Source organism: Arachis hypogaea, chromosome 7, assembly GCF_003086295.3.
Source record: "Arachis hypogaea cultivar Tifrunner chromosome 7, arahy.Tifrunner.gnm2.J5K5, whole genome shotgun sequence".
Taxonomy (NCBI): domain Eukaryota; kingdom Viridiplantae; phylum Streptophyta; class Magnoliopsida; order Fabales; family Fabaceae; genus Arachis; species Arachis hypogaea.
The window spans coordinates 75551669-75566553 of NC_092042.1; the positions used below are offsets into that span (position 1 = coordinate 75551669).

The 14885-nt window shown below is 27.4% G+C and overlaps 1 protein-coding gene and 1 long non-coding RNA gene across 3 annotated transcripts; one reads left to right on the forward strand and one right to left on the reverse strand.

The window, feature by feature from the left end:
- Window positions 1-1068: 1068 nt before the first annotated feature.
- On the reverse strand, window positions 1069-4450 carry LOC112703491 (1-aminocyclopropane-1-carboxylate oxidase homolog 1). The gene is made up of 3 exons (XM_025754956.3): window positions 3718-4450; window positions 2414-2735; window positions 1069-1517 (listed from the first exon to the last, which is right to left on the reverse strand). Exons 1-3 carry the CDS (start codon window positions 4242-4244, stop codon window positions 1260-1262), a joined length of 1107 nt encoding a protein of 368 aa, XP_025610741.1. The 5' UTR covers window positions 4245-4450; the 3' UTR covers window positions 1069-1259.
- A 2055-nt stretch (window positions 4451-6505) lies between these two features.
- On the forward strand, window positions 6506-14189 carry LOC140174517 (uncharacterized). 2 transcript variants are annotated; one of them, XR_011864155.1, is made up of 4 exons: window positions 6660-6892; window positions 12224-12278; window positions 12374-12502; window positions 13867-14189. It is a non-coding gene; the product is annotated as an uncharacterized lncRNA (long non-coding RNA). The 2 variants fall into 2 exon arrangements; XR_011864156.1 differs by lacking the exons at window positions 12224-12278; window positions 12374-12502; window positions 13867-14189 and adding exons at window positions 6506-6633; window positions 7230-7587 and having other exon boundaries at window positions 6770-6892.
- Window positions 14190-14885: the final 696 nt, after the last annotated feature.

Here is a 14885-nt window from a genome sequence, read left to right on the forward strand (position 1 = left end):
ATGTTCCATATTGTTTTAAAATAGTTAGATATTCTTAAAATGTTAGTAAAAATATGTATTTTAAATTTTAATTTTAAATTTTTGACTATTTTTTATTTACATAGGATCAGATTAATCAGTTTAACCAGTAATTTACCAATTGAGCCAATAATTCAGTGACCCAGTAATCTGACCGATTAATGTTAAAACAATGTGGTTGATATTTATTACATTCCTATTTTCTTTAAAACTCTAGCTTTTACCGTCTTCCAACTTTATTCTAAGTCATTTTTTTATTCTAGGTAAATTTAGGCACAGTTTGCAAACAGTTTAATTAAGCTGTTTTTGAAAAAATATTAAATAATAAATAACTATATTAAAAGTAGCTTATAAATTAAGTTATTTTGTGTTTGAGTTTTTAGTTTTAAAAGTGCTTATTTTATAAAAATATAATAAAAAGTAGTAGTATTACGAGAAAAATTATTTTTTTAATTTTTCTATAAATTTCTAAATAACTTTTTAAAAAATTGCAATTTAATTTTAAAAATTGCACTAGACATTAATATTATTACTTTTTAAAAGCCAAAAACTAAAAAAAAAAATTACTTTTAAAACTTTCCAAACTAACCGTTATTCTCGTAAGAACCTACCTAGTTTGTCCTAAAGGTAACTCTTTCTCTAAGACACGTTCAAACGTCTCACATCAATTCTAGCTTCTTGACTATAATTCTTTCTAAACTTTCTTTTCAACCATCAACCTTCTCAATACAATCTAACTCCATAACCTCCTTATTCCCTCACAACCTTGTGAGAAATTTCAAGAAATGACTAAAATCATGAGTCATAACTTGTGGTTTAGAATCATAACTTTCTAAGCCTAAACATATTCGTTTCAACTTGACTACGTCCATTAACAACATCCCACGCAGCTTTAATTATGCATCAAATCTTGTCAACTCCACTTCCCAAATACATTAGTTAGGATTCTTCAAGCGTTATTAGATAAAGATACATAAATGGTTATATAATTGATTTCTTTCCGGAAAGGTAGTTATATTGAAAAAAGGGCAAAAAGAATGGAGAAGGGGCTGGGGAAACAGGGCTTGTAATAACTACGCATGTGAATACCAAATGTTGCCATCAATGGCACAACACATATATATGGGTAGCATGCTTTTCTTTCTTATACCAAGTTCCAAGTACATTCAAATATATGGTGTAGCATCTAGATATAATAGCACTCAAAAGTATTATTGGCCAACAGCATGCAATTGTTGAAATCACAACTTCAAGTGAGAAATTGAGCAAGTCCTAAGGCCCTTCTGAAAACCATTTTTTATGTAATCTTTCAAAGAGGTGTCTCTGTACAATGGTGGAGTCTCTTCAGATAAGAGCTGCTTGATTGGACCATAAACTTTTGGTGTGGCCTCTCCTGGTTCAACCCTTGGTCTAAACAATGACGCAACTGAAATTCTTGGACCTATAGTATTTGCTAAAACTCTATGCTGAACACTGATGAACTTGTCATTGGTCACAAGCTGAAAAAAAAAAAAGAAAAAGTAAAGGGGCAAAACTAATAATCACAATCTAGTTCTCATTCATCCATAGACATCATTCTGCACGTTCAAGCAAAAGAGTGAAAAGACTAAGTCTCATCATCATTTGGAGTTTTATTCTTCACTATTTATGTAAGATTTTTTTTTTTTGACCAAAGATAGGGAGACTCGAACCTGCAACCTCTTAGATGAGTACGAGAAAACTATACCATTTGAACTATAACTCATTGGCATTTATGTAAGACTTGTTGACTATCATTCTGGCTCTCAAAATATTAATTCAGCGATAAAATGATCCTTTGAAAATTGATAATCATGATGCAATACCTAAAAGATTGATTTTGCATGACAAATCCATCCAAGCTAAGAATCAGTTTGTCTGTGTATTTATATTTCAAGGACAACAATAGCAACTTACTCGAGAAATTTAAGAAAATATTACACTATTGAATAACTTCATATTCGTGCACTGTAAAAGAAAAAGCAATTGAGAGATTACAAATTTATATGTTATAAATCATTTTTAAAACAAGTTTATGTCAATCCAAAATCATTTATTATACTTTTTATATATACTTGAAAATCAATGAAATATATTTCTTCAAAATATATATAAACAAATGATTCTTCAATTATAATAGTTAAATCGATAAATATACATCTTATAAAAAGTTATGGGCGACGTAACTTCGGTTAAATTTATATTGGTGTTATTTTACCGTAACTCAAAAAGTAGTATCAACCAAAGAATGCAATGCTAAATTACAAGAAAAAGAATGACACATAAGACTATAAAACCTTGGAAGAAAAATGCCTTGTGTCACACTCTTTCTTAAATACATATCATTAATGTCCATTTTTATGGATGAAGAAGTTACCTGTAGGAGATCTCCAATGTTGACTACAAGAGCACCATGGAGCGGCGGCACATCGATCCATTGGTCGTGATGAAGAACTTGGAGGCCGCCAATCTGATCCTGTAAAAGAATTGTCATGAAGTCGCGATCGGTGTGCTTGCAACTGCCTATGGTTAACTCAGGCTGAGGGCATGCAGGGTAGCAGTGACATATAAGGAGAAGCCCTTCAGCACAACCAATATCTTTGAGATGAGACTTGTTAAGGCCAAGAGCCTCTGATAGTAACTCGAACAAAGTTAAACCAAGTTTCATTACTTTCTCTGAATATTCCATCACTATATCTCTGCATCCATGAGCAAAATTGTAGGGAATTTAAGTCTTAATTGATCATATGGTAAGAGAATTTTATTTGTTCTCTCATTGTCACTGACTCACTGTCACCGTCACTTTTGTTGTTACATACTTGAATTCATGTATCTTGATAAAAAAAAGAATGTAATAAGATAAGTTTGGCATTAACTGTGTGTTTAATTAGTCATCTATTCCTATTGAAATTAAGTTCAAGTGTATGTTTAGATACCATTAAGTTATATAGAAAAAGTAAAATTTTATTATATTTGGCAAAAAAATTTTAAATAAAGCTAAAAATGCTAGAAAAATAAAAAATATTTTAAAAGATATTTTAACATAATAAATAAATAAAAAATAAATTTATATTATTTTATCTAAATATATATAAATTTAAAAAATATAATTTTATATGAGATATCCAAATTTTAAATTATTTTAACATTTTCAAAAGATTTCTTAAACGAAATCATTTAAAGGTAATTAAACAAATAAAAGCTCAGGCAGAGATAATGTTAAAACTTAAAAGTAGTAGTGATATCCGTATCACAATTTACAAAGAAACTGATATAGTGAATAATGGGCACTAGAGCTTAACAATGTGAATTAAAGTGAATATTCTAGCGAAAATATAGAATATTTTTCCCTATTCCTTAACTTAAGATCAGCCATCTCATCCAAATAAAAGCTCTAATTTTTGTTCCATATTACAAATGGCACCCCTGGTGTGTTTGGAAGCAAATCTTGAAATACAACTATCATATTCGGTTTACGTTCAAATCAGCTATCAATATACATATGAAAATATAAAATACATACTAAAAATAAATTAAAATATAAATATATTTATATATAAATATATATTAATAAATTTTAATGATTGATTTTAATTTGTAAACTATAGATATAAAATATCAAGTATCATATAATTACAACATCAACATAAATTAGTATATATAATAATTTGAACCACAAACCTGCAAACATGTGGTAGTTCTTCTGCTTTGGGTGGATTTGGAGCCATGGAAATTCCAAGTGTGTCCCTCCAATCAGCAGCTGGATCTTGGAACAGAGTGAAATTAGAGACATAAAAAACCTTCCCACTAAGATCACGTGTGTAGTACCGTTTCCTGACCTCAGGATCTTGCTCATGGAACATGCGAGTTCCATTAATCATGTCGTCCAACACATGAACTGGGATGTCATGGTTTATGATCTGAAAGAACCCCCAATTCTCACACGCATCCTTAACCTTCCCCGCAACATCATCACCAATAGTACCATTATTGAGATCTATTATGGGGATGCTGAACTTTGAATTTGGTTTACTGCTACTATTTGACTCGTGTTCTTTGCAATGGAATATAGGTGGAACTTTTGTGACCCCATTTTCTATCAGGCCTTGAACACCGGTTTTTGAATCATCAAATGCTTTGAGTTCACTTATTCTATCAAAACTAGTAGCTGCTGCTTCTTGAGACTCTTCTTTGCTTGTGACCACCATGATTTTGCTTTTTTGGGAGTTAACTCTGAAGGGTACACTATTACTCACTACTTAGTACAGAGTTAGTAGTGGTTGTGAACAGTCATATATAGTGTGTTGATAAAGCACATACAAAGTTTTCTTTTACCAATTTTATTAGGAAGGGTTTATGGCAGCAACGGTTGCAATTAGGGTTGTGGCCCCCAATTGAAGAAACTAATTACTACAGGTGTGGGTCATCCAACTGATGAAGGTGATTAAACCAATTTTGATGCTAATGGTGTTTGGTTTGTATTATTTTGTAGGAGGAATTTTAAATGTGCATGGAATATGGGTACTTCAGTTTTAATCATTGATTTTATTTATAAAAAATATATATAATATATATTAATTAAAATTAACGAATAATATTGTTAGAATACGTGAGTATTAATATATTATCGGTATTTACTATTCAGTAAACTCTTTTAGTAAATTCATTCTTCTAATAAATTCTTTTGAACTAATATATGGCTCATACTTTAAGACTCATTGTTAAGTAGAGAGTGCTGTGTACTTTATTAGTTTGTTAAATCTAAATTTTTTATTTATTATATTTTATTTAAATGATTTGAATTTAAAAAGACAACCTGTTAATTAGATTAATTATATTTTTTAATTTAAATTTTTTTTATAAGTTTTAAATATTGAGCTGAAATCCAAAAAATAGAATATAAAATCTAAATAATAACATATCTGTAAAAAAATAAATTTTTGGACTTTAGAATTAAAATAAATAGTACATATGAAATAAGTTAAAAATTCATACACCAAATTCAGAAAAAAAAGATATATTAGAATCTTAGAAAAAATAATATTAAATATATAATATGTATATAATATTAGAATTTAAATAAATTTTATTTTGTGTAAAAAAATTATACTATTAAATATAAACACAATAATAAAAAAATTTTGTGTTGTATAAATTTAATTAATATATATATATATATCACGTAAAAAGCAAATAAATATATAATAATTTTATTTTGTGCAAAACAAAATTATAATATTAAATATGAAGACAATGATAAAAAAATTTTTATTATATAAATTTAATTAAAAATATATATATATTCACTTAAAAAGCAAACAAATATAATAATTTTTTTGTGTGAAACAAAATTATACTATTAAATATAAGGATAAAATGTATAATTAAACCAAACCTAAAACAATATTACACAATTCACCCAAAAAAAAACTTTACACAAATAGCCTGAGTGCATATTTCTATATAAATCAAATGAGATACATTCGATTTATAAATCCCCATTCTAAGTGATTCGATTTATTGGGTGGTTGACACGCATGCATAAATCGATTCTAACTAATTCGATTTGCATTCGTCTTAGTAATTTGAATTTACTATGCAGATTTATAAATCGAATGCATCTCATTCGATTTATATGAAAATATGTACCAGGATGATCCATATAATGTTTTTCTTTTTGGGTGAATTGTGTAATATTATTTTGAGTTTAATTTAATTATGTATTTTATTCTAAATGATAAAAAAATTTGTATTTTATTCTAATATTGAGAGAAAGACTGGAGGATAAAAATTGAAATGAGTACTATTATTATTTTTAAGATTAATCCTAAAAGACTATTTTAATACCTTAAAAATTAAATATAAGAGTATTTTAATGTTTTTAAAATTATTTTAAATTTTTAATTCCTAATACAAGTAAATAATACGAATTAGTTCTTATAAAATTACTTTAGTATTTTTAGTAACATTCAAATTTTGTTGTGTTGTTATAAAAATTAATTACAAAGGTATTTTAGTATTTTTTAAGTTTAAATTTGTAATTTTTAATATAATTAAAATATATTTATTCTCAAAGAGTATTTTAATTTTTATTCTAAAAGGATTTTTATTCTAAAAGGATATTTTAATTTTTTTAAGATTAATTTTATTTTAATATTAAATTAATATTTATAATTTTTAATACAATCAAAGAATTTCAAATAATCTATAAGTATAAATTAGTATTTTAAAATTAATGTGTAAAATATAGTTTAGTACTTTAAAGAGTAAATAGTCAAATTAATTCATGAAAGATCACTGTTCTCTAATTTAGTTTCCAAAGAATTTTGTTAATTAAATTTGTCCTTTAAATATTTTAAATTAATCATATTAGTCATTCCATCACTTCTATTGTTAACGACGTCAGAGTTTGTTGATATAATACCACTACAACAAAAGCGGAAGATAGCGGCAGATTATTAGTGTCTGTGTTGACAGCCGCTATAATTTGCCAATTTAACGGTGATTCTGATTATGATTTTAAAAAGAGCAGCTGTATGATTCGATTTATAGCGATTTTTAAAAAACCTGCTGCTAACCTGACTCTATTCTTCAAGGGTTCGACCTCAACTTGTTCTTTTTCTATTTCATTCTATTTTTCACTTCTGCTCATTCCTCAACTTCTTTCGCCATCGTCCCTTATCGTTATCAGATTCGACCTTATCCAGCTCCTCTGTTTCATCTCTTCTTCCAGATCTGCTCGTTATCTCGTTCTACATGTGCGTTGTTCGAATCTACTGTAGATGCATGAGCGTCCTGCTTCTGTCGCCTCCAATTTATGCTGTCGCCAGCCTTTCACTGTCACCATTCATTACTGGTTTTGCTCTTTCTTTCTTTCTTTGTTTGTTTGGGTATTTACTTTTTTATTTTGTCTTCTTTTTTCTCCTAAGTCATTAATTTTAAAATGAGGTGAGTTATTAAAATTTGTCTAATTATATTAGCTAATTGTGCTTGTTACAAGTCCAATTTTTATTTTAATTAATTGATTTTTGTCTAATTTTACTATGAAATATATTGCCCCAGAAGTCCCTTAAATTTTGTTAACCCTAACCCTTTCTCCATGAGTTTCGATTGGCATTGCATCTGCTGTCCTTGACCCCAAAAGCAATATTTTTTTACTTTTTTTCTTCTATTCGTGGTTTGATTTGCTGCAGCTGCACGTGTTTCTTACCACAGTTGCCTCTGGTCTCCGTTGCCACCACCACCATCTTAGTTTTCAAGTTCTTCTTCTTCTTTTTTTATTTCTTTACTCGGATTTTATTTTTTTATTTAAATTCTTGGATTTGTCAATTGGTTGAACACCGAAAGTTACATTTCAATTATGTGAGTTCTACGGTGAGAAAGGTTATTTTATTCCTCATGTGTAGAAGTGATGTAATCATTACCGGAGGGCTGTGTAAGCAGTGTTTGGAGAGAGAGAGAGACATCTTCTGTAATACCTTTAGAGATTTCAAATATTGTCCTTGTTTGATATTTAATAATGTTGAATGTGTTAGCATAATGGAAATGATTAAATTTGTGGGGCTTTTTAGTATTTGATTTGAAAATTTTTGAAAAAGATGGGTTGAATTGATAGTAGGTATTTTTTATCCATCAAACAAATAAAGATAAAATGATTTTTTTTCATGAAATCTGTATAATAATAATAATAATAATAATAATAATAATAATAATAATAATAATAATAATAATAATAATAATAATAATAATAATAATAATAATACATTTAAAGTATGTTAATCTTGAACTTAGTTTTTTTTGAAAAATTATAATTTATTAGTTTTTTTAAATAAAAGAGTAATATTATTATAATAAGAATAAAATATAACTACTATTTAAAATTTTAAAAAATAGCAATCCAAATAAATAATTTATAAATAAAATTTTTAAATTAGTTCAACAACATTAAAAATTAAATATCTAACATCTTAAGAAAGTGTATTTAAAAATTTAAAAAATAACCATTTAAGTAGATAACTTTAAATTTAAAAAATAACAACCTAAGCAAATAACTTAAAATTAAAAAGTAATAACTTAAATAAATAATAGTTTATAAATTAAAAGAATAAACTGCAAATAACTTAAAATTTAAAAAATAACAACCTAAGCAAATAACTTAAAATGATAAAAGGAGTTTGTTGTCTATAAGTTTGCTAAGAAAAAAATTGATAAAATAAATAAATTTATCAATGAATTTATTTTTTTAAAAAATAATAAACTTATCAACCAAATAGATATAATCAAATCCAGAAGTACTGAGAGTGTCAAAACTCACAAAGCTAAATCCATATGATAGGATATTTGACGATTCTGGAAGTACGTGCATACTTTGATTTAAATCTATATTGGTTATTATGTGAATTTAGTTTCTTCGAAAATTATAATTTATTTGGTTTTTCTTTAAATAAAAGAGTAATAATTATATAATAAGAATAAAATGTAACTATAATTTAAAAATTTAAAAAAATACCAACTTAAGTAAATAATTTATAAATAATTTTTTTAAATTAGTTCAATAATATTAAAAATTAAATACCTAATAACCTAATAAAGCGTATTTAAAAATTCAAAAAGTAACGATCTAAGAAAATAATAATTTATAATTTATAAATGAAATTTTAAAGAATTTTAGTGACAACACCTAAAAAAATAATTTTCAAACTCAATGTATGAACACCATATCAACATAAGAACTCCCTATTTATATTACTATAAAGATAAAGATTTGATTTTTTTCTTATGCATATTACTTTTTAAATAAATATACTTTCTTAAGATGTTAAATATTTAATTTTTAATGTTGTTGAACTAATTTAAAAATTTTATTTATAAATTATTTATTTGGGTTGCTACTTTTTAAAATTTTAAATTATAGTTATATTTTATTCTTATTATAATAATATTACTCTTTTATTTAAAGAAAAAATAATATATTATAATTTTTCGAAAAAACTAAGCTCAAGATTAACATACTTTAAATGTATTATTATTATTATTATTATTATTATTATTATTATTATTATTATTATTATTATTATTATTATTATTATTATTATTATTATTATACCTACACAGATTTTATAAAAGAAATTAATTCTATCTTTATTTGTTTGATGGATAAAAAATATCAACCATCAATCTAAACTCATCTTTTTAAAAAAAATTTAAATCAAATATCAAAAAGGCCTACAAACTTAATGATATTATTATTATTATTATTATTATTATTATTATTATTATTATTATTATTATTATTATACCTACACATATTTTATAAAAAAAATTAATTCTATCTTTATTTGTTTGATGGATAAAAAATATCAACTATCAATCCAACCCATCTTTTTAAAAAAATTTAAATCAAATATCAAAAAGGCCCACAAACTTAAATATTTTCATTACGCTAACACATTCAACATTATTAAATATCAAATAAGGATAATATCTGAAATTTCTAAAAGTATTGCACTGCCTATACTCATAGCCCTTCAATAGTGGCCACATCACTTCCACACATGAGGAATAAAATAACCTTTCTCTCGGTAGAACTCACCTTTTAATTAACAACTTAAAGCAATCAAAGGTGATTTGAGGAGTAATTTTTTTCTTCATATTTTATATCAATAGATTTTAAATATGAGTTAATAGTCAAAATCGTTTCTGAAAGATATCCCGATCTCTATTTTGATATTCGAAAGATAAAATTAATCGAATTCGTCCCTGAAAGATACACGATTTGGTCATGTTAGTCCTTCCGTCAGTTGGATGATGACGTGTCACATTAAGTGCCACGTGGCATATGATGACATTGTGGGTTAATACCACGTGTCAGATTAGTGACATGTGGCATCACTTGACATGTAAAAGAGTTATTTATAATCAAAATAGTCTTTGAAAGTTCAGACGTAAGTCATTTTTATTCCTAAAATTTTAAAAATTAATCGAATTAGTCTTTATAAATTTTTTTTTATTTTTTCTTGATAATATTAAATTTAAAATATTTTTTGATACTACTAATTTTAATAAAAATGTAATTGACAAATAAAAAATTAGTAATTGTATCTTTTCTTCTTAAAAAATTTTTCAATAAAATTATCTCTCTCCTTTAATTCTTCTCAAAATCTCTCTTATTCTTTTAATCTTTTTTATTCTAAATTTTGATATTGAGCATATAATTTTGTTTAGGTTGACAAATAGATACATTTTAATTTTGAGTATATATATATATATATATATATATATATATATATATATATATATATATATATATATATTCGAGCAAAATGTAATGATGTAAGAAAAATATTTTCGAATAGAAAAAAATAAGAGAGATTTTGAGAAGAATTAAAGGAGAGAGATAATTTTATTGAAAATTTTTTAAGAAGAAAATATACAATTACTAATTTTTTGTTTGTCAATTATATTTCTTTTAAAATTAGTAGTATCAAAAAATATTTTAAATTTAATATTATCAAGAATATATATATAAGGACTAATTTGATTAATTTTTAAAAGTTTAGGGATGAAAATGACTTACGTCTGAACTTTCAACGACTATTTGGATTATAAATAATTTTTTTACATGTCAAGTGACACGTGGTGTCACTGAACTGACACGTCAATCAATCATCTTGTGATACGTGGCATTAACCCACCACGTCATAATCCAACTGACGGAAGGTCTAACGTGACCAAGTTGTGTATCTTTCGAGGACGAATTCGATTAATTTTATCTTTCGAAGACCAAAATAGAGATTGAAGTATCTTTCAGGGACAATTTTGACTATTAACTCACTAAATATATTGAATTTGTCAGTTGATTTGATTGCTAATTTTGAAGAGTCAAATGAAGATGATGCAATCCTTTTTTTTATATGAAATTTTGGGTGCTAAAGACTTCTTTTTTTTATCTCTATTAAATTTGCGGCATTTTTGTGGTCCTAATTAACTAGTAACATCATTAGTTAATGACAGCAAATCAAATGAACCCCAAATAAATTGGAAAATTTCAATACCTCAGATTTTTTTTAATTAGATTTTGATTTAATATAATTTTATAAATTTATAATATTAATAGTCAATTAACATTTTTAAATTGTATTTAATTTTAAAAATAGGACAAGACAAGACAAGACATAAAAAACTAAACAAAAAGAATAAAAACACACAGATTAGTGTTCTTTTATTTTGATACTAACGTTTTGTAGCAGTGAAGCAATACGTTTTTTCTTTAGTTTGTTAATACAGAAATAAAATAAATACATAATTAATTAATAATAGTTATATTTTTATATAGATTTTACAAGTATTTCGTATATAAATAGTATTTTCATATGGATGGATTTTGTATATAAATTTTTAAATTTTCTTCTAATGAAATAAGTTTGAGAAAATAAATAAATTTAATAACTTTATAAATAAGTAATCTTTAAATAATATTAGTCAAATTTAATATTGATTTTGTTCATATAATAACAACCTATTTTCTTAATCTTATTTTTTTAATTTAAATTTATTTATTATATACATTTTACATGTTAAATAACTTGGAATATTTTATTCTTTAAAATTTGTTTTCAATTTTAATATTAAATTTGTAATTTTAAGAATTAAAATATAAAATTAACTATGTTACATGTAAACTCTAATAAATTAGTAGATAATTAGTCAATAAATTAGTTTTTCATCAGAAAAATTAGAAATGAGAATATTATATTAAATTAGGATAGAGCTCATCAAAACGAGAATTTTGACACTAATTTTAAAGAAAACGGTCTAAAATTAGATCGAACGGACCGAACCGGTTGAATCGGACCCGAACCGGGCTGTCGGTCCAACTGGACCAGCCATTTTAAGTGAACCCAAGCCTTCATCCCTTCATTCCAACAGAAACAAAACTGAAGTGCATTTAGGGGAGAAGAGAAACGAACTTTACCGAAACCCTTATGGTAACCTTCCGATCCCCGTAACTTCTCCGTTCGAGCTCCAATTGCCGCACTGTTTGCGGCCACGCGTTCACCACTTCGAACTTTACGTTTCTACTAGAACAATTCATATGTAACTTGTTATTTCACCTAAGTCTCTTCTTTTCCCCAATTTTCAAAATTTGAGAAGGGATGTTGAAATTATTTGATTTCTGATGTTTTAGGATTCAATTAGCTTGAGAAAAACGTTCACTCTTGCTTATGTGAAGCTTGTGTAAGGTGAGGATATGATAATTCTATTTTATTTTTATTGAATTTGAGCTTTGAGTATTAAATTAGATATATATAATATGTGTGTTATGAATGTGTATTAGGTTTTGAATAAATAATTAGAGCTTGAAATTGTGAATACTGGAACTTGGAGGAAGCTGATTAGTTAAATTTTGAGGGGCTGCCTTGATTTTAAATAAATTGCTTTGGTCGTTACGTGGAAATCGGCTAAGGTATGGTTTAGGTTTCTTGCATTTAATATATAATGTTCTGTGAAAACTTAGGCTAGATGACCATAGGATAAGTTGGATTGCATGTGTATATTTAATACTTAGTATCCTGTTGATGAACATGGTTGGTTTGGTGCTTGTTGAGTAACTGGTGCTTTGGTGAATTATTGATTTGAGGTATTTTGTGTTAAAAGCCTAGGATTTGTGAACTACAATTCTTAGTTGAATTGTGGTTGTTGAATTTGAATATTGTATGAGTATAATTGTTGATCTGAGGTAGATTTATTGTGGTGATTATTATGATGATAAGGAAGGGTATGTTTAATTGAAAAGAATGCAGGTTTGGACCCGAAAGTGTGGCAAAGTCCGAGTTTTAGAGGAGATGCTGCCAAAATTTTATAAAAATTAGAGATTTTGTTTAGATGATTATTTGAAAAGATTTAGATTCAAAGGTTACAGGGTTTGATTTTGAGTTATTAAGAAAATGAGTATGTTTTAAGTTTGATTTATTTAGAAAAGAATGAATTATGTTTTAAATTGGAACTATTGATGGACGGAATGGGAAGTGTGATAATGAAGGATAAGGATTGAATATAATTGATGTATGATGATGAATGAGATGCGATTGAGAATGATGTGGATGTTGATGAATTATAATTGAATTATTTATATGGCTTATGAATTTGAATGATCTGAGATACGAGATTCCTTGGGTAAAATACCGTGGCTTGCCACCACATGTACCAAGTTGAAAACTCGATACTTTGTTGACCCTACGACGTAAGTGTAACCAGGCACTATATAAATTCCCGGGAATGTTACCCCCACTGAGCAATATTGATTATTTGATATAAAGATATGCATAGACTCTTGGGAATGCACGTTGGGGGATAGTCTAAGTACAATTCAGACTTGTCGGGTTGGCTGGATAACCGACAGATGAGCCTCATCAGCCATAGGACAAGCATGCATCATATGCATATTACTTGAACTACTTGCTTGTGCTTTAATTGGGCGTGCCTATATGTACTTGCCATGTTAAATGTGTATTTGTTACCTGTAGTAATCGTAACCTTCTTATGCTTGCCTTTATCTACCTATTTATCTGTGAAAATACGTGATGGAGTTGGAGCTATGGAGAAATGGCAGTATGTGACTTAGATTTAAGGTTAAGTTAAGTTAGGTTTAAATATTCCTAGAAAACCACCTTTTATGGCTTCTATTTAATACTTTAAGCTCTATAATCTAAGTGTTCGCATTCTAGGATTGCCTCTGGCATTTCCAGGACCTTATATCTTATGTGTGTGGCACCTTTACCATATTGAGAACTTCCGGTTCTCATTCCATACTGTGTTGTTATTTTTCAGATGCAGGTCAGGAGCCATCTCGTTAGGCGTCTGGACTCTAAAAGCTGAGCGGTTACTGGGTAGTTTTGTTGTGCAGTGATGTATATATATGTACTTAGCTTTCTCTCTGCATAACCTGTTCTTTTTTATTCTTTTAGAGGTTTATGGAGAGGCAAGATTATGTATATGTACTTTTGGGTTTTGGATATGTATGTATATATGTGTAAATATTCTCCGGCCAGTCTTGACTTCGCAGGCTGAGTTAGGAGCTTGTTATTTTGTATTTTTGGCACTCTATTCTTACTTTTGTTATCTTATGTTTAATAGTTGTGGTTTTCTTAGCACGCAACATAACTCGTTCCTTGAGCGTTGCGCTTTTATTTCGCAATTTTTATTTCCCCCATTCTTCAAGGCTCCTAGCATATTATAATTCTTCTGCTATTAAATGTAATCTTTTATTTTAGAGGTCGTAATACCACACCACCTCTGTTTTACGACTTAAGCGTAAAGCTTAGTGTGGTAGGGTGTTACATTATGGTATCAGAGCAGTTCATTCCTATAGAGCCTGAAAGACGGACTGATTGTGCTTCTGTGCATTCTTTGTATATGTGTTTATGTGCTATTAGAATATCTGACTGATAAATATAGCATAAATGTTTGTGAGCATGCATTTGGAACTTAAAGCATTAGACCTTTGATATTAAGACTGATCAACTTAATATCACTTGTTTAGTGTGTATAAGGACCATATGTCGACTCGCGGACGCGGTCACGGGCGAGGTAGAGATAGGATAGGCATCGTTACTCCTGGCCTGGCAGAGACTGATCCAATAGACTTTATGGCTACCCTGGAAAATATGATTGTAGCTATGCAGGCAACAATTGAGGCACTGGGTAATCAAATAAACCAGAGTAATGACGGGAACAATAATGAGGAAGACGACCATATGACACTTGATACATTTCTGAAAGTTCACCCTCCGACTTTTAGGGGAACCTCAAATCCCACTGATGCAGATAATTGGATTCAGGCTATGAAA

Excerpts from the sequence above, each read along its gene's own strand:
- LOC112703491 (XM_025754956.3), bottom strand. The coding sequence starts at position 4,244 with ATGGTGGTCACAAGCAAAGAAGAGTCTCAAGAAGCAGCAGCTACTAGT. Across the intron at positions 2,736-3,717 it reads GAACTACCACATGTTTGCAG|AGATATAGTGATGGAATATT; the intron begins GTTTGTGGTTCA and ends TCATGGATGCAG. Across the intron at positions 1,518-2,413 it reads ACATTGGAGATCTCCTACAG|CTTGTGACCAATGACAAGTT; the intron begins GTAACTTCTTCA and ends TTTTTTTTTCAG.